The sequence below is a fragment of the Pempheris klunzingeri genome, chromosome 3 (assembly GCF_042242105.1).
Source record: "Pempheris klunzingeri isolate RE-2024b chromosome 3, fPemKlu1.hap1, whole genome shotgun sequence".
NCBI classification, from domain to species: domain Eukaryota; kingdom Metazoa; phylum Chordata; class Actinopteri; order Acropomatiformes; family Pempheridae; genus Pempheris; species Pempheris klunzingeri.
Genome location: NC_092014.1, coordinates 22,928,018 through 22,945,869, shown reverse-complemented (window position 1 = coordinate 22,945,869; position 17,852 = coordinate 22,928,018). Strand labels below are relative to the sequence as shown.

At 41.7% G+C, this 17,852-nt stretch overlaps 3 protein-coding genes across 3 annotated transcripts; 2 read left to right on the top strand and 1 right to left on the bottom strand.

Moving 5' to 3' along the window:
- Positions 1-1,047: 1,047 nt before the first annotated feature.
- Positions 1,048-2,682, top strand: acp5a (acid phosphatase 5a, tartrate resistant). The gene is made up of 5 exons (XM_070856142.1): positions 1,048-1,227; positions 1,311-1,510; positions 1,598-1,722; positions 1,806-2,151; positions 2,251-2,682. Exons 1-5 carry the CDS (start codon positions 1,137-1,139, stop codon positions 2,488-2,490), a joined length of 1,002 nt encoding a protein of 333 aa, XP_070712243.1. The 5' UTR covers positions 1,048-1,136; the 3' UTR covers positions 2,491-2,682.
- Positions 2,683-10,415: 7,733 nt separating this feature from the next.
- syce2 (synaptonemal complex central element protein 2) lies at positions 10,416-11,622 on the top strand. The gene is made up of 4 exons (XM_070854337.1): positions 10,416-10,487; positions 10,823-10,902; positions 11,008-11,122; positions 11,361-11,622. The coding sequence occupies exons 1-4, from the start codon at positions 10,416-10,418 to the stop codon at positions 11,559-11,561; spliced, it is 468 nt and encodes a 155-aa protein (XP_070710438.1). The 3' UTR covers positions 11,562-11,622.
- A 435-nt stretch (positions 11,623-12,057) lies between these two features.
- Positions 12,058-16,106, bottom strand: gcdha (glutaryl-CoA dehydrogenase a). The gene is made up of 12 exons (XM_070828475.1): positions 16,026-16,106; positions 15,361-15,470; positions 15,237-15,269; positions 15,001-15,141; positions 14,751-14,813; positions 14,433-14,603; positions 14,208-14,337; positions 13,708-13,924; positions 13,499-13,602; positions 13,162-13,287; positions 12,900-13,060; positions 12,058-12,503 (listed from the first exon to the last, which is right to left on the bottom strand). Exons 2-12 carry the CDS (start codon positions 15,461-15,463, stop codon positions 12,430-12,432), a joined length of 1,323 nt encoding a protein of 440 aa, XP_070684576.1. The 5' UTR covers positions 15,464-15,470; positions 16,026-16,106; the 3' UTR covers positions 12,058-12,429.
- Between the last annotated feature and the right edge of the window lie 1,746 nt (positions 16,107-17,852).

Below are 17,852 nucleotides of genomic sequence, written 5' to 3'. Positions count from 1 at the left end.
CAACAGACAATTATGTGTTTGCATCAAAGTGAGAAGAGGGCAGTGAGTTCTGCTTTCAGTTAAAGTGACAAAAGAAGCGTGACAATAGAGAAAAGGGGCATGTGGCACTCCAGTTTAACAAGACAAAAAGCAACAAAATACAAGACTGCAGTCTGTTTGACTGTACAATTTGTCCACGCCCTCAACATTTATTTATGCTCAGCACCAAACCACTGAAATAAACTCAGCAAGCTACATGTTATTCCCCAATTATCCTAAAAGATGGAAGCATAGACATGGAATAAAAAAAGAAGAAGGGAAATGGTGATTAACACTGAAATGGAAAAAGTGGAGTCTGGACACCAGCTATAATAACCATTATGGATCACATGTGGACCAGATGACCCTCCAGGCCCAGGACTGAGTCAGGGTGTGAGCAATGATCATGCCCCTGCGGCGTGTCCAGGAGCTGTTCCTCCTGCACACTCTCCTCCGGGAATGCTGATAAAAGGAGGGCAGGAAGGGCGCTGCGAGGCCAGAGGGTGTCCCGTCAGGTCATATTCAGCAGTTATCAGCTGTGAGTGGTTTTTATCTTTGAGCTCCGACATTATTATCTCTGCACGCTGACACCTACTCTTGACAACTGGTTTTTCTTGCTTTGTTTTCTTTTTGGTGGGAGAGGACTGAGGTGTTAGATACCGCTTTTACCTTTGTGGCGTGTGTGGTCTGCTTAGGCTGATGATTTTCAGCTTATCTGAAATAGCAGAGTTTCTTTTTTAAGAAGAAGCAGCGTTACAATGCTGTGCTTTGACAGACAGAAATTATGACCTCTGATCCTCTCAGCTTCATAGACACGGCTGCTTTGATTACCGTCCATTAGCTCCAGCTGGGACGTGTCAGCTTCAAGCTGCAGGCAATCACATGTGACCTTTAGGCATAAAGCTAGAGATCATGTTATTGCTCAGTGAGGTAGGAAGGAGAGAGGAAGTGGTAGGCTTATATGGTATGTTGCCGCGCTAGCTGTGGTTTGTTACGCTTCTGGTTTCTCTGCTCAGGCGTGTGTTGACTTTCATTTCTTGTCATGGTGAGGTGTGTTATTCTCACTTGAGTTGTGCTTAGTTCTGCTACCAAGTGAAGCTCTGTTTCTTTCTTTAAAGATGGCACTTACACTGGTGTCCATCATAATTGCTGCCATCCCCGTGGCCTACTGCTATCCTACAACCTTCCAAAACCTGGAGGAAAGTAGCAGTAAGTACTTCTTCATGCATGCTTTCTTCCAGTTGTGAACAACTGGATATCTGTGTGAGGTTTTTATTTTTATGTTCTTGCAGCCAACAGAACCTCCATTAAGTTTCTGGCTGTAGGAGACTGGGGTGGGGTGCCTTATCCCCCTTACATCACCGCTGTGCAGAAGGCTACAGCTCGAGAAATGAGTAAAGTAGCAGAGCAGATGGGAGCTGACTTTATTCTGGCCCTCGGTGACAACTTCTACTACAAAGGTGTGGACAGTGTGGATTCTCCTCGGTTTAAGGTCAGCTAAAATGAACCTGGTGTATATTGAAATGTAAAAAACTGGAGGTGTTTTTAAAAGGGATGGTTTCTCTTCTAACTCTATCAGGACACTTTTGAGTCTGTGTACACTGCAAAGTCTCTCAAAGTCCCCTGGTATGTGCTTGCTGGTAATCATGACCATGCAGGGAATGTCAAAGCCCAGATCGAGTACAGCCACAAATCTGACAGATGGTAAGGAGCAACTTTCAGATGTTTCCTAAAATGCAACCCCTAAACTTCAGATATCCAGAGTCTTAAGCTTTGCTCTCTGTTAGGAAATTCCCATCTTACTACTACGAGCTGAACTTTCACATCCCCAACACGGGAAAGACCTTGACCATCATCATGCTTGACACCATAATGCTCTGCGGCAACTCTGACGACTACGTAGATGAGAAGCCCAGAGGCCCCCTGTGTGCAGTGGATGCCAACCGTCAGCTGGCGTGGCTGCAGGAGAGACTGGCCCGGAACAAGGCAGACTTCCTGCTACTGGCAGGCCACTACCCCGTGTGGTCCGTGTCTGAACACGGTCCCACAGCATGTCTTCTCCAAAGGCTTCATCCCCTGCTCATTAAATACAAGGCCACGGCTTACCTCTGCGGACACGACCACAATCTGCAGGTTGGTTCAAGCAAACTGAAGTTTGTGTTTGTTTTTTTTTTTTTTGTTTTTTTGAGGCTGCTTTGCCTTTAGTCCCATCTTGCCGTTTCCCCCCTACAGTACATTGAAGAGTCTGGTGTGGGCTATGTGGTGAGCGGTGCTGGAAACTTCCTGGATCCCGATGTCCGTCACTGGAACCATGTTCCAAAAGGTTCTGTGAAGTTCTTCACTGGCCAAGCTTCGACACTGGGAGGCTTCGTCCATGCAGAAGTCACAAAGAACAAGATGATTGTGACCTTCTTCCAGGCTAAAGGCACTTCGCTATATCGCACTGTCCTCTCCCAGAGGAACTTTGAGTAGATCGCCCAAAAGAAGTCAAGTTGTCAGTTACATACGACACTAGTCTGCAGTGTAGTTTGAAACTGAAGAAATGACTGCTAATCCTGTTTTAAACTTTGGCATTAATTTTTCAAAGCAATTGTCTGTTTTTAAAGAGAATCTGCTAGTTTTTACATGTAAATTTATTGGATAAGAATAAATGGTTTGTAAATGTGTCTTGTCAGCTCAGCTGCAGTCTTGACTTGTGGTATTGAAGTTTTGAAATTTATTTAAAATGTGTTTTTGTGAAAGCTGCTTGGTGTATCACATCACCTGATGGGGATGTAGAGTCTTACTCAGGAGGCCTCTGAATGAAAAGTGCCTGGGGCTTGGGATACCCTTGTTACTAAGGACTGTTTTGATCAGTGGATTCACCTCTTGTTTCATAAGCAATTGTAGCCCCCATTCTAAACCAGGTATGAACACTTCTCAAACTATTAAGGACTGAGTTTGAACTGTACATGTAAATGCTACATGTCCATATCTCTGCCAAAACATTCACAGGAGACACAAACCACATGGAATATGATCTAGCTGTATTTGTGCTTGCGTTTTGTTTTTTTTTAAACTTGAAGTGAGAAGTTTGAGGTCTGTTCAGAAGCATGTTGTTACCAGTATGGTAAATATAACGAGACAAACAGTAGTTTTGTTTGGTCAGTCAGGTGACTATATTAATGACAATGTTCCATGAACTTGCAGCTATGCACATCTAAACCATTAAAATTCCCAAGGCTTGTGTATTTACCCCAAGCTTTCCTGCTAATTCTATAGTATGGGAAAATTAGTTTTGTACAGTGGGATCTGGCAGATCAAGTTAACTGGTGTTATGCAGAAATGTATGACAAAACTATCTTAGATTTTCCTTCAGATTAGTTAAATGGATCCCTGGATGAGTCCTGTTTTTAAAAAAATAAATAAAATTTAAGTTGTGGTTCTACCCGTTCACCTGTTTGTGGCCTTGCCTGGTTTTCTTATGAATTGGTGAAAACCATGATGCAATGGTGAGAAACGGTGTATAAGAGATGTAGAATTCACTTCAGTGAATTTGGATCCTATCAGCCAGCCCCTAAATGTACAGGAAATGCAGTCGTTTCACGCTTGTCGTATCAGAAGCTCATGCACTGACATGGTTGGCTGCTGTTGAAGGACAAGAGAGGTCAAGACTTCCACAATCACTGCTCTTTGGTCCATCGCAGAGTACCACCTGGCCTGCCAGCACAGGATTAGGCTGAATGACGCCAGATTGGCAGTGACTGCAACCAGGATAAACTCAGCCAACCAATGAAAATTAGCCTGGGACACCCAGAACAGATGGGTTTCTATTTTCTCTCCCTCGTGCTGCTGACATATTGGATTGTTGAGCTTTACTGCTTTTAATGTCTTAATGAGTAAAATAGATATGTATGTAAAATCTGTGCAAACCACCACTATATGTCGGTTAATAGGTTCACAAATCCCCAAACAGGCCAGGACACACTATAATATCTTCTATTACCTAAGGAAGTGACACAGAGGTTTTTTCCTAGTGTTTTTCTTGTCTTAACCACAGTCTGGCTACCACAGGGTCACTGACTCTTAGTGTGTGTTGCTCTGATCCAACTGGGATGAGTTACAATCTGCTGGTGTCATGCATCAGCACACTAAAAGCTGGACTGACAGAAGTGAGTCACTGCCAACAAGAAATTGGCTGAGGATAAGCTGTCACCTGAGGATAAAGGACATGCAAGGACCTCTTAACCACGAGTGACGTAAACTCTCTGCAGACCAAAACAAAGCCTAAGCGGGCTTCGTTCAGCCAGGTCAGCCAGAGTGATGACCAGACACTATCTGAATTTACAGTAGTTATATGGATGTGTCCATCTGTAATCAGTGGGTGCCCCAAGGGGATCGCATCAAGTTGGAAACAGTTTAAATTAAATCAAATTAAATGATTAAAGCAGCTATGATTTATATCGTTTAGGAATAACCATGTTTAAAATGATGATAAAGCTGCAGAGACTTTATAGCAAGTTTCAGCTCATTGTTTAGCTATCCAGGTTCACACACTCACAGCTCTTATAGTGTCATTTTCGGCCACAACAACAAAAAAAGCTTTAAAAACCGCTGTATACTCACTACCTGTTCAGCATCAAACAGCAGACTGACAAAGTTAGAAACTAGCTGGTGAACTCACTGGAATATTTAGTGCCAGATATTTCTCTTGGTGGCTGGTGGAGGCCAAAAACAGAACCAAGAGAGTCTTACATTAGGTGGCCACAAAGATGATCCAAATGAATAATAATAGTTCGACATATCAGAGACTGATAATGTGGTGTGATGCCATGATAAAGTGGCCAAAAAGTTATTGCAGGTTTAAATGTGAACTATGATCATAAAGTAGCTACCAACATTCATAACAATGTCATTTTAAAGGGAGAAACCCAACAGAGCTTCAACAAGGCCAAAATGCTGAGACACAGGTCAGAACAAACAAAAAACCCAAACAGGGGCAGCCTGCATTGAGAAAGAGGAACTAGCTCATGTGTTGAAACTAACCCAGAGAAGCATAAAGAAGAAGGTGCAGGCTGGAGTTGACTGACACTATGTGATCTCACAGGAGCCATGTTTTTACTGTAGCTGTGTTTGCGATGGTTACGAGTCATTTCGAGTTTTGAGTTTTCTTTTGTTCATGTAATTTTAAGGCCAAACCCTCAGTAAATACAGTTTACACGTTTTATATCTTCCTACCTGCCACCAAATGTCTGCAGCGCAGTAATCCCACATTCATCTGTTTCACTTCAAAAATCTAGACATCAGCTAATCCTCCAACGTCTCGTGACAGTGGTGAACACAGCAGCAAGCAGTTAGGCTCCATGTTAATGTAGTGTTTTCATCTGCTTGTTAATCAGACAGCTCATTATACCTCACACTACATGCAGTTATTACTGTTCCTGTAATGTGGTGTAGGATATCTACAGGTGGATCCTGAGCTGTGCTTCGACCTCACTCATAACCTTTGCATCCAAAATAGACCCGACCAAATATCCAGGGTCAAGCTGCCCTAGAAACTGAATAAAAATCATGTAATATGTCACATTATTTCCCGTGATTAAAGTGATACGCCAGATTCTGACCTTCTTTGAGGCTTTATTGGCTCCAACTTAAGCCTTAAACCCTCTGTGCCACCAGTGCCTGTCCCACAGTGTCAGTGTGGAGTTTAGAGTGCTAAGATCTCCTGCCTGAGGAAATAGGATTAGCAAACTTCTATCTCCACCCAAGTCAGAACTGAAAAAGCCATTTTAGAAAGTTACATTCAAATTGTAACTTTAAATTGTAATCTCCCCCATCTTACCAGAGAACCAGATAAGACAGATATACCAGATATACACCACCTTTTTTCTTGTTTGTTTGCTTTTTTTGGTATTTATTGTTAAATCTATCTATTTCATGGAATGAAAAATTGGCTAATCAAATATCCAGTTCTCCATCACAAGGTCAGTCTTAAGGCATCTTTTCAACTGGTTGTAAGTTTCAAAATGCTGCTCATTTTCTGAAAGTCGAAACAAATTTCTCTTTCCATTCTACTGCTGAAAAATTTCACTTCCTTCTGCAGGTGGCCGAGTCCCTTCCCTCCTCCACCTGCCCCATCATATGCGCCCTTGCACTGCATGACTACAATCGCTGTGACTTTCAGTTCTACATCTGAGCTTTTTGGTTGTTGCAAACCAGCTTTTGCCTATTAGTTGAAATAATGCTGTTTGCATAAGACACATCTCACTCAGTTTGGACTTAAATCAAACTCACACTGCTGCAGTGAGCTCTCCTTTCTCCATTCATCACTGGCTCCATGCTTCCTTTCAATCTTTCACTCAACACTTCTCTCCTCTTCACAATCTGTTGTTGGCTGCACACCCCAGCCTGGATCCTATGAATCCTGTCACACGACCAGAATAACAATGAAACTCAGATTGGGCTGATGCTGTCCGATTATCTAATTCCACAGCTCAAAAGTAATAAAAGGGTGCTGTATTAAAAGCTAAGCTGCTCATCTAATCTTCTCTCCCTAATCTCTATCCCTCACTGAACACAGGCACTCCAGGTTCAACAGATGGAATGAGCAATGTTAACTCACTGAGAGCTCCCTAAAATTAGCTAATATAAAAAAAACCCACAATGTTAATACGCTGATGTTTGTCCAGAGAGACACAGTAAAGGTGGAATAATCTCATCATTGTTGCATCCGTGATGCAGAGAGAAAATAAAACGATAAATTAAAGATGCTGTGCAAATGTGTGTGTTTGTGATGTAACAGCCTTCACATGCTTTTAATATCCTGGGATCTCTGCATCTCAGCCAATATCCCGCTTAAAACGGGCCCTGAAATCTGTCTTTTTGAGTTGCATAACAGTGGGTGTGTTTTTTGAGGCCAACAAGCAAAACTAGGGAGATCTACATGCCTAGTACTACACACCCTATTGTATTTTAACAGTTTAACAGATAGGACTTGAGTGAATCCAACACCAATATCAAGGCCATAATGTAGTGTCTGTAACATGTTACCAATTCAACATCATTCATTACGAATATCCAGATTCTTAAAAAATAGTATTTTATTACTGGATTTATTGCAGTTATTATTTTGCAGAAATAGATAGGCTGAGAAGATCAATCCATTTCCAAGACTTTTATTTTAAGTTAAATTAATGTTGCACATACTGAGCCCATCCTTGAAAAGTCACCTGAACACAATCACCTCCACTAATCACATTAACTTCACCCTATTTAGTTAGTAAGTTAGGCCGATCCTCCTAAGGACAGGAAATATGTTTAGCGTCAGAATAAGATTGTGAGTCCTGCACTCACCTTTATTTGACACCATTTCCCTCCTGTACTGTGCACACTGCTCTTTCTCATTTCTCTTCTGGTATTCATAAAATAGGATATAGTGAAAGTGTAATACATTGGAGAATCACTCGGTGAAACAGTGAAGCTTTCAGACATGGTTCTGACTGGATCTGTCATTCACTGGAGTTAAAAAACACACACCTGCTCATGGCCAAACATGAACTAATTATACATTTGGATTCTATTATGGTGAATATGATCACAAACTCCTCAAAACTCAACTCCACCTTAAGTTTCGCAAAGCAGGTAAAGATCTTACATAAAAACAAGTGTGGACTGCTGGGACGAGTGAGTCTGGCAGGAGAAGGTAAATAGTCATGATGTTAACTTGGCACAAATCCACAGGAAAAAAAACAAAACAAGTAAATGCTGTTCCAGTCAGTGTCCCAAGGCTCTGCTCCTGAGAAAGTGTGCTGTTTCTGTCTGTCTTGTTCTAACACAAAGATCAGTTTTACCAACAGAATAAATCCAAGTGTTCAGAATGGCCTTCATCACTGCTTGTGTGCGATACCAGTCAGATGTAGAAAATATCAAAAGTCTTAATGCATAGTCTGCAAGTCTCTCCAGGTCATACCATGTTGCTGGAATTGTGACGCTCACTGATTTTCATGAGATCTTCCCAGAAATTGACAATCGTCAATGAAAACAAGCAGCTAAAGCAGCCAAAGAGGCTCAACTAAAGAGGAAACCCAAAGCGAGAGGGAAGAAGGACGGTGTTAACAGTAAAGCTGACTCAGCTGGGTCCTTCATGCTGCCTCACGCATCACCCTCCTTCGGGATTGGGTGATTGTAGGACGGGCTGTTGATGCTGAGGGACGTGGGAAAAAATGAAGGTATGTATGGCATGACTGTCATCAAGGGGCTGGCCAGCGGGCTTTCACGTGGGGAGGTCATGGGGATGATGACGTCGTTCTGGTCCCACACGTGGAAGGCGTTTGGGTGGGAGTGGCCGAGGACAGGCGGCATGTGCAGAGGGCTGACTCCTTCAATCTCGCCCTCTTTTTTCATGTCCTCAGTGACTGGGCCCAGCAAACAGTCTGTGGATGGATAAAAGGTTTGCTGAGAAGTCAACAATCTATCGCCACCATCTCTATCCCTGCTATCTTTAAAACAAAGTCCCCCAAAGCTTGAATTAAAAAGAGAAATCTAGACTAGCTGCAGCCTGCACCAACAAATCCTGTGTGCACTGTACTGTCAAATGTATATATGTTTTAAATTGATGCATAAGGCTAGACAGCACAAAATTAGAAGACTTTTATAACATATGCAGACACCAAAGAGTTCTGATATACATCTAATGCTTCATTAAGATGAGTACCTGTTATATCCAGCATGAGGTCTTTGATGAGATGACCCACAATGGCATAAGCCACAGCCACCACGACCAGAACAGCCATCAGGAGGTAGACAACAGATTTCGGTACCTGGATGAGGTCCCTCGGAGCAGGCTTGTACTCCTTGTAAAGTGGCTCATTTTGAACCAAGTACTGGTATGAAAGTCCTTCGTCTGTGTAGTTAAAGCTGTCCATATTCCCAGAATCTCCACTTCCTCAAGCAGTTATTCCATTACATTGGAAGTGAAAATGTTCCCAGCTTAATTTATCCACTTGCTAAAGATGTCGCTCCCTAAAATGTAGAGTGGCAGAGTGAAAGTCTACTGCTCAAAAAGCCAAATGAATGAAATGAATATCTATATCTTGTTTAAGTAACTTTAATATGAAGCAGATGGAAGAGTGTGATGCATATATATATGTATAAATATATATATAGCTACTTAACCAACATGAAAATAGGCCTGTGAACACATTCACCCACCTGTCAAGACCAGGTTTTTGCAGCTTCAAGATGAAACACATTTGGATCTCTGCAGTGCCTTCAGCGACATCTTTCTCAATAACCTTCGTTAGTTTCATGTTGTTTCATGAGCTCATCCTCCACCAGACATCAGGACGCTTCAGACAGCCTCTGTGCTGTGTGCTGTGTCCTCTGTGCTGGAATAATCCAGACTGTGGGAGGTGACTGAGGCAGAGAGAGAGAGGAAGAGGGGGATTACATTTCCAATCACAGCAGATCAAACAGTCCTTCATCCCATCCTCATCCCACACAGATTATTTAGTCCACCACAGATGATCTGAGAGGGTGCTTTCTCTCTTACAGTGAATGAACCCACACACACACACACACACACTCAGAAAAAACCTTTGCTAAGAAGATCTTAGTTGTTTTAACGTCATCTAAAATGATAAATTTAAGACTTCCTGGCTGAAAAAATCTTTTCCTGTCCACGTTCTAAATTTAACAGTGCTGACAATTTTGACTTTCTTTGACTATTTTCATATACTGCTACTTAAAGATCACACCTATAATACCGAAAAAAATACATGTATTAGCTACAAAACACACCTTACAGGGGCCCACTGTGTCTCTGCCTTATGAGTATCTTTATTGCCAATGCTGTCTCTTCCATTAACCAGGTGAGAACATCTCCCCTCTCAAATCACAATATGATGAGTAAAAATGTTGTATTCGGTCTATAATTTTAACAAAATAACACAAAAAACACTAAAAATGTAAAACAGGTCGCGGGATTTCGATTTGTTAACATTAACACGATGAAAATAAAAAAGAAACCATGGTACTAACTAGCTAGTTAGCAATACGTTAGCATTTAATGCTAACTGACTAGAAAGCACAAACCGAACAGGTCTAATAACAGCTAACGCTAAATATATATTTCTGTATATGAGAATATATCTTATATAATATATAAGAGCCATTTATTTGTGATATACTGTAACTACATAACGCAAATTGTTTTCATTCTGCGGTTATTTTACCACCTAAAGGGTTGAGCTAAGTTTAAGCTAAGCTAACGGTAGCTTAAACTAAATGTGTATGAAGCTAACTGTGAGTGCTATTGAGCCATCCCCTTGTGTTAAATTAAGTTAAGCTATATCGTTGTCATGTTTTCATTAGTGTTGTTTTTATTTGTGTATTTTAAACAGGCATATCTTTCAGCCGAAATGGATTTTTTCTATGAGGACCTCCCATCCACCTCTCAGTCTACCAAGAACGGACATGAAGATTCACACATGGTAAGAAAAGCTTAAAAAAAGTCCCAAGATATGTTTTTTTTTAATTGAGACACTAAGACGCAAGACTCCTACAGGTTATTGTCTTAGTTAAGTTATAAAAGTTAAGTTAAAAAGAGTTGTGTGAACAAGTGTCTGATTGCAGATGGGTCTGTTTGGAAAAACAGACCCATCTTGTTCCCCTGTTGTCCCAGATGATAACTTATTTCCCCAAGAGATTAAAAAACTGAATGTAATCAGGGACTGTTTTTTGGGATCTGTGAACTCGAACAGGTACAGTGAATCAGTCAGCCATGTTAAATGTTGAGCTGTGTATTTCATTGTCCGTGGTGATACAGACAGAAGACACAGACCGTGACTCATCAAGACAGAAGTCATCAAGTGTGAGCGTGACTGAGACTCAAGAGCGATATACCAGGTACAGAACTCACTGAGGCGATCGTTCCTGTAGTAGCTGTGTTTTCATTAAAGCCAAATTCAACCTGCATGCATGCCAATGTTTGCTTGCTGACACTTATTGTAGCTCAAGCATAGATGACATCAGCAGAAGAGTGCAGGATCTGGTGGAAAAGATAAATGACAGCCGCACCAGTGACCAGAAAGTGATGGACAGCTTTCAGGAGAAACTAGTGCAGAAGGTACAGAACTTCATTCATTCTTCTGGGTCTATTCTTTATGGTGATTTTTGTCTTGTCGACCACTGTATTTATACTTACTGCTTTCATGACTTTCAAGTTTGACCAAGATGCACCACTAAAATGCTTATTTTGAACTGGTGCATATGTTCTGTTGTTCATTGTGTATCTTGTACTGTCACTGTAAGCAAATGTTCTGATTTTTTCTCCACCTCTTATACCTGTACCTCTTATTCCCAAGGTGACAGAGATGTACCAGCAGATGAAGGAGCACATGTACACGGTCTATGAAGAGAACAGTAATGAGATGCAGGTGAAGCTACAGGAGTTAGCAGAGGTGTTGGAGAGCTGCACTAAGCTCCACAAGGAGCTCATGGACGCCAATCGGGCGCTGGCAGGTCTCAGGGAGGGCCTGGCTATTAGCCAGACATCAGAACCCTGATTAACTGGTGCTTGTTCTTATGTCTGTGTTCTTTAGTTTATTATGTTCAGAATTCAGTTGTCGGCTCTGTCTCAGATACTCCTTTTGGTTTCCTCTTTCTCATTCCTCTTTTTCCAAGAATACACGGTTGACTTGAGTCTGTCTTTAGGATAGTGGTTCAGGTTACAGCTCATTACTACAGTTGAAAACAAGCTGAATCCATGTTTTATTTATGTTCAATTTCAGTATTCACATCAATTAATAAATTAAACTACTACAAAGAACAAATAGCCCAAATTATTTGACTCTCTGATGTTAAAATTTTTTATTTGCTATGTATTATTATGCTCCATTGTCTTTGGTATTTTTGTATTTCACCAATAGGCAGTTCCTCAGACTTACAGTAATTAATGTATGATAACAATGTAAAATAACAATACAATATAATTTAATTTGAATCAGTCACAGATCAGTATTAATTGATCTGTATGTACAGAATCTGAGCTGCACTCAGTCACATCTTCTCACTCATTCAAAGCCATTTATTTACATATTATTTAATATACACCAACTTATAATGCCACACATCTTACATGCACCTGCCTGATCAGTACCTGGAATATATGTCAGGCATTTTAACTGTACAAATGCTATCACAGTTGGACCCATTGCTTTGTTAGGTTGACCTTACAGTAATAGACGGCTACTATCAGTAGTTTGCAAAAGTATAACCATAATAGGGTATTTGTAATGTATCCCACTAGGCAAAGCTCCAAGTGCGAGGCACCTCATGTTCCTACACATATAACTTTGCCCAGTGAGGCCAGATGAACAGGTGGCACAGTACTAATCCACATCAAGTCCGTTTCAAGAAGGTGGTGGAGAAGCTTTAATTTCCAACAGTGAAAGACTGCAGTCCAGTGATGGCTCTGCCAAGGATCAGGGCATGAATGTCATGAGTTCCTATAAAAAAAGAAAAACATTAACAAATTGTTTTAACGTGAAAAGATAATGAGTTGATGGTAAAAATCATGGCATTCCTCTGAAATTGATGTGGCATTTTCCAAACCTTGCTTTCCAAATTAATTACAAAAATAAATATTTTGGAGTTTTACATTAATCTGGCACATAAAATTCAATCTTTGACCATCAGCTTTGCGTGCCTTTAATCATAAGTGTACTGCTCTGAATGCTGTGTAATCTACACATGCCAACCTATAATAACCTCCGTGCTGCTGACCTCTGGTGGTGGATGCAGGTAATTGCAGTTAAAGTTGCAAATCTAATTCCCCAAAACACCACATTTTGCCAGTACTTCTGAAAATGAGGACTAGATTTAATCAACTATTGTGTGCCTACCCTCATATGTGTTGACGGCTTCCAGGTTCATGACGTGGCGGATGATGTGGTACTCATCTGCGATGCCATTTCCTCCCAGCATGTCTCTGGCTTGTCTGGCAATATCCAAAGCTTTGCCACAGCTATTCCTCTTTAGCAGGGAGATCATCTCTGGTGCTGCTCTGTTAGGAGCAGAACACACACAATAAAGGAAAACTGTTTGGTTGTTTTAAAGTAGAGGACAGAATCAGTGGCCAAAACAAGGCAGAAAGAAAAGACTCACTTCTTCTCATCAATAAGTCTTCCCAGGGCCAGACATGACTGCAGCCCAAGAGTGATCTCTGTCAGCATGTCTGCCATTTTCTTCTGCATCAGCTGGTTCCTGGCCAGTGGCACCCCAAACTGGATTCTGATTGGTGGGTAGAAAGACATGAAAAGCAATCCTTTCGTTAGAAAAGCTGAGGCTGGCAATAACATGAGGAGACGATCTGAACATAGAAAAATGCAGAATAATGCTGATTTTCACTCTTCTTCCACTGGATTTGGATTCTGCTATGTCTGTAAAGTCCACTGACCTTGACTTTAACAAACACACATGCTGCAGACAGAATATCATGTACCTGTCCAAAGTGTACTGCCGGGCAGCGTGGAAGCAGAATTCAGCAGCTCCCAGAGCTCCCCATGCGATGCCGTACCGAGCGTTGTTCAGACAGCCGAAAGGGCCCTGGTCACAAAGGTCAGCGACAAAAGAAGTGGAAGATGTTAACACACTGTAACATTTCTCTGGTTTTGTCGGAGCTGAAATTGATCTAAGAAAGCAGCCACTTACAGCTAGGCCAGACACATTGGGCAGTAGGTTCTCCTGGGGAACTTCCACCTCATCCATCAGGATCATGCCAGTGGCGGACGCCCTCAGCGAGAATTTGCCTTCAATCTTTGGGGTGGCGAAACCCTTCATTCCGCGCTCCAGGATGAAACCCCGCACCCTGCCATCCTCACACTTGGCCCACACCACCGCGATGTCCGCCACGGGGGAATTAGTGATCCTGGCAGAGGAAGGAGAGTGAGTAACAGGAGGAGGGACGTTCATAATGCAGAGGTTTTCAAACACTAACTACAGATTAAGCACTGAAGTATTTCACAAAGGGCTTGACACTTGGTTATATATCCATATAATCTATAGTAAATTAGATTTCAAGTACAATTTAAATCAGGCACACCGCTGAGACCAAACAACCATATAAACCATCATAGTCCAGGGCTGGCACCTGTATCTTCATGCACTCTATGAGGAAAGCCAGTGTTTCTTGCTTGTGCCTGTCTACCTACCAGGTCTTGGCTCCACTGACAGTGAAGGTACCGCTGGATGGGTTGTATTTGGCTTTGGTCTCCATGCTGCTGGGATCGCTGCCGTGGTTGGGTTCTGTCAGGCCAAAGCAGCCCAGGATCTCTCCACGAGCTGCAAGACAAAAGAAAAACCGTCTTGAGACCCTCCTGTAACATTTTTTTTTTTTTTTAAATGTTGTGTACAAATGCAGAAAATGTCCCTCTCACCAAGCCGGGGAAGGTATTTCTCCCTCTGGGCCTCTGTGCCGTACGCATTGATAGGGTGCATGACCAGTGAAGACTGGACACTCATGACTGACCGATACCCACTGTCCACTCTCTCAACCTCTCTGGCTATCAGGCCGTATGCCACATAACTAGTGCCTGCACAGCCGTACCCTGCAGGGTAAAGAAAACAGTAAGAAATCCTACAAGAATCCTAATCTGAACATGATAAAAAAAAAAAAGCTTCTGAAGAAGGTGGCAGAAGCACAATAATGTTCTTCAAATACAAAACAATCATAATGTAGTTTTTTTTCTGTTTACCTTTAATAGTTGGGCCTAGGACGCCCAACTCTCCCATCTCTGACACAATCTCACGGTGGAAATCTGTAGCACAGCACATGTTGGGAAAATAAAAACTGACAGTCAAATATACCTGAGGTGATATCACATGAGGATAAACACCTTAGAGACCAATTCTGCTCTGGTTGTTAGACCATAAATGAGTCCGTCATAGTCTGAAACAGTCATGACTCCTCCATTTGCTCTGATCGTGGACGTGGGCTACACTTACGTTCATGTCTGTTCGCCATAAGGATGCGGGGCATGAGTTTTTCCTGGCAGTAGTCGCGGAAGGAGTCCCGGATCATGATCTCCTCCTCTGTCAGCTGACCCTCCAGATTCAGCGCGTCCTGCCAGTTGAATGGCACCTTGGCTGAGGGTCAAAACACGCGCACACACAGTGGTTATATCACTGTAACATGGTGACGGAAGGTGTGAAGGTATCAAGACAACCCAGGTTCAACTTACGGGCCTTTGCCGGCTTTTTGACTTCTTCAGCATCTAAAGGAGGAGAAATAAAAAGTTAAACACTCAATTTCTGCTTTTATCTCCTGTGTGTGTTCTTTTACTTTAATAAAGAGCTGAGCTGTACCTTTGGGAGCGGCAGCGGCTGTGCCCTGGGCTCTGGACGCAGTGACAACAGCACATTTTTGGCTGTTTGAGAGCAGCCGGGTGACAGCACCTCTGAGAGCCATGTGTTTACTGAACATAGAGGAAAGATTTATCAAAAATTAGAATATTTCTATATATATATATATACACACACACACACACATATATATATATACATATATATACACACACACACACACACATATATATATATATATACACACACACATATATATATACATATATATATATTCATTTATTTATATTTATATCTCTAAACATTGTGGAGGCACATTTCCCAGTTAATGATCTTGTTATGCAACAGGAGGTTGAGAAACCAGACCAGTAATATGCAGGCAGGTTTGTCCAAATATAATACACATCTTAATTTCCTGATATTCCTATGTATAGTTGTGTTTGGTGGCTCATAAAACACACTTCTTATTAGTGTATTATCATCACCACATGCAGGACAGAAAAGTTTGGCTGTCGATGCGTTAGAACACTATCTAAATGTTTTCCCAGCACTCTCCGTATGAACACACTGTTCTCTGATGAGGAACGCTCACATACACTAAAGCTAATTCTCAATGCAACGGTGCAAACATGAATGGACTGTTTTAAGAGCATCCACCTCTACAGTACCTTTGTCCTCTCGGTGGGGTTATCTGATGATCCGGTGACTTTCTGCGCTAAAGTGAGCGATAAAAGTCGCTTAAGTAATACTTCGCCCGATGAGACGTCACAGGGCTACGTAATGTCAGACTTGGGAGCTTTTTTCCTCCATGACAGGTGAGGCAGGACGCGCTTGGAGCTGTGCACGACCTGGAGTTGTGCAACGCGTGGAAGTTATGCAACCTCCTCTGGACTGCCCCTGGCGGTGGAAATAGAATGATATTAAATAGACTTTGGGTGTCCACCTTTTGATGTCCACTCCTGATCCCCGAAGATCACACTGTTTGTAGTTTATCTGTTCATGGAGTTATATTTGCAGCACATATACACACTCAAAATGGCGTTTGTAGACTGCTGTGTGGCCGGGACGCGTGGAGGGAGGCGGCCCACGCCCTTCCTACTCATTGGCTGGTAAAATAAGTAGCCGTGGACAGAATGTGTCAGAGGGACTGGAGACAGCTTTCATAAGTGACACTGCTGCTGACTTCTGACTGCAGGCACATCTCAACAACAACAATCACAGCTGCAGCCTGAGTGCATATACATGTGTGTGTGTGTGTGTGTGTGTGTGTGTGTGTGTGTGTGTTTATATAAGAAAGGAGGCTAAGAACATTTTCAACAAGCTGTTAAGAATCATCAATCAGGTGACAGGTGATCTTTTGCAGTTTGACCAACTTTTATTTATTGATTTATTTGGTATTAAAGATAAAACAAGTGAAAGCATCCACTAACACAACATCAGTTGACTTTCAGTGAGAGAAACGCCACCAGGCAGCATGTCTGTATTCACTTATTTGTTTGAGCGGCGGCCTGTTATTTCAGATGGGTAAAATGATTCTCATGATCCTTTTAAGAAACCTGATAACATTTCATAGCCCACCTTAATTATTCATCGCTGTGTCGGAACACCCACACGTGACACTTTTGGAGCCAAAGGTGAGGCAGAGCAGTTCGCCTGCCACTGACCGAGTTACGAAAAACATGGGATAGGCCTAGTTTCTCCTAAACGTTTGGATTTGAGAGGAATCGGATATGTGTTTTGTTTGTGACCATCACAGAGCTGCTGAGTCATGTCTCTGCAGTGGCCAGTGAAACACTTCATGAAAATGTCTTCCTAGATGTTAATAGGCTTTATGCATGCTTATGTTGTGCTTATGCTTCCTCTTGTTTAAATTGTACATATCTTTTTATGTTTATATCACTGTCCACTAGTTTATTATTTATTCTTTTATTTAACATTCTACTTTTGCTACTCTTTTGCTTTTGCTATTCACTTGCTGCTGTAACACTGAATTTCCCCGCTGTGGGACTGATAAACTAATATCTTGTCGTATCTTAGGTATCCATTCCTGATCGGATTACTCAGGGTATCCTGTCCCTGTGATCTGAACTGCTTATGAACATCCAGGTCTTTCTGTCATGAGGTAAAAGGTAAAAAGAGTAGTTTTTCCTCGGAGTAATGGAGCCTGCACTGTGTCCTGTGCACTACATATAACCATACCAAAGTTTAAAGACTCCTTAAAGTAAAAGCCCTGCTTTTCAAATTGTATTTAAGTTGATATACAGATGAAACATACGTACAAATATAAAGTGCATGAGTTATGGAATGTTGCATTATTACACATTTTACATTACTGGATTGCATCAACTTGTGATCACCATTTTAATGGTGCAGCCTACTTTGAGCCAATTCTGAATACTTTATATAACCTACCACTGGGTAGTTTAATCTATAATAACAAATTGTATATGCTCATCAAGTGCTTTGTATGGAAAAACCTCAATCAGTGAAGAAAC

Excerpts from the sequence above, each read along its gene's own strand:
- acp5a (XM_070856142.1), top strand. The coding sequence starts at position 1,137 with ATGGCACTTACACTGGTGTCCATCATAATTGCTGCCATCCCCGTGGCC. Across the intron at positions 1,723-1,805 it reads AGCCACAAATCTGACAGATG|GAAATTCCCATCTTACTACT; the intron begins GTAAGGAGCAAC and ends GCTCTCTGTTAG. Across the intron at positions 2,152-2,250 it reads GACACGACCACAATCTGCAG|TACATTGAAGAGTCTGGTGT; the intron begins GTTGGTTCAAGC and ends TCCCCCCTACAG.
- syce2 (XM_070854337.1), top strand. The coding sequence starts at position 10,416 with ATGGATTTTTTCTATGAGGACCTCCCATCCACCTCTCAGTCTACCAAG. Across the intron at positions 10,488-10,822 it reads GACATGAAGATTCACACATG|ACAGAAGACACAGACCGTGA; the intron begins GTAAGAAAAGCT and ends GTGGTGATACAG. Across the intron at positions 10,903-11,007 it reads ACTCAAGAGCGATATACCAG|CTCAAGCATAGATGACATCA; the intron begins GTACAGAACTCA and ends CACTTATTGTAG.
- gcdha (XM_070828475.1), bottom strand. The coding sequence starts at position 15,463 with ATGGCTCTCAGAGGTGCTGTCACCCGGCTGCTCTCAAACAGCCAAAAA. Across the intron at positions 14,338-14,432 it reads GAAATACCTTCCCCGGCTTG|CTCGTGGAGAGATCCTGGGC; the intron begins GTGAGAGGGACA and ends TTTGTCTTGCAG. Across the intron at positions 13,288-13,498 it reads CGGCAGTACACTTTGGACAG|AATCCAGTTTGGGGTGCCAC; the intron begins GTACATGATATT and ends CCCACCAATCAG.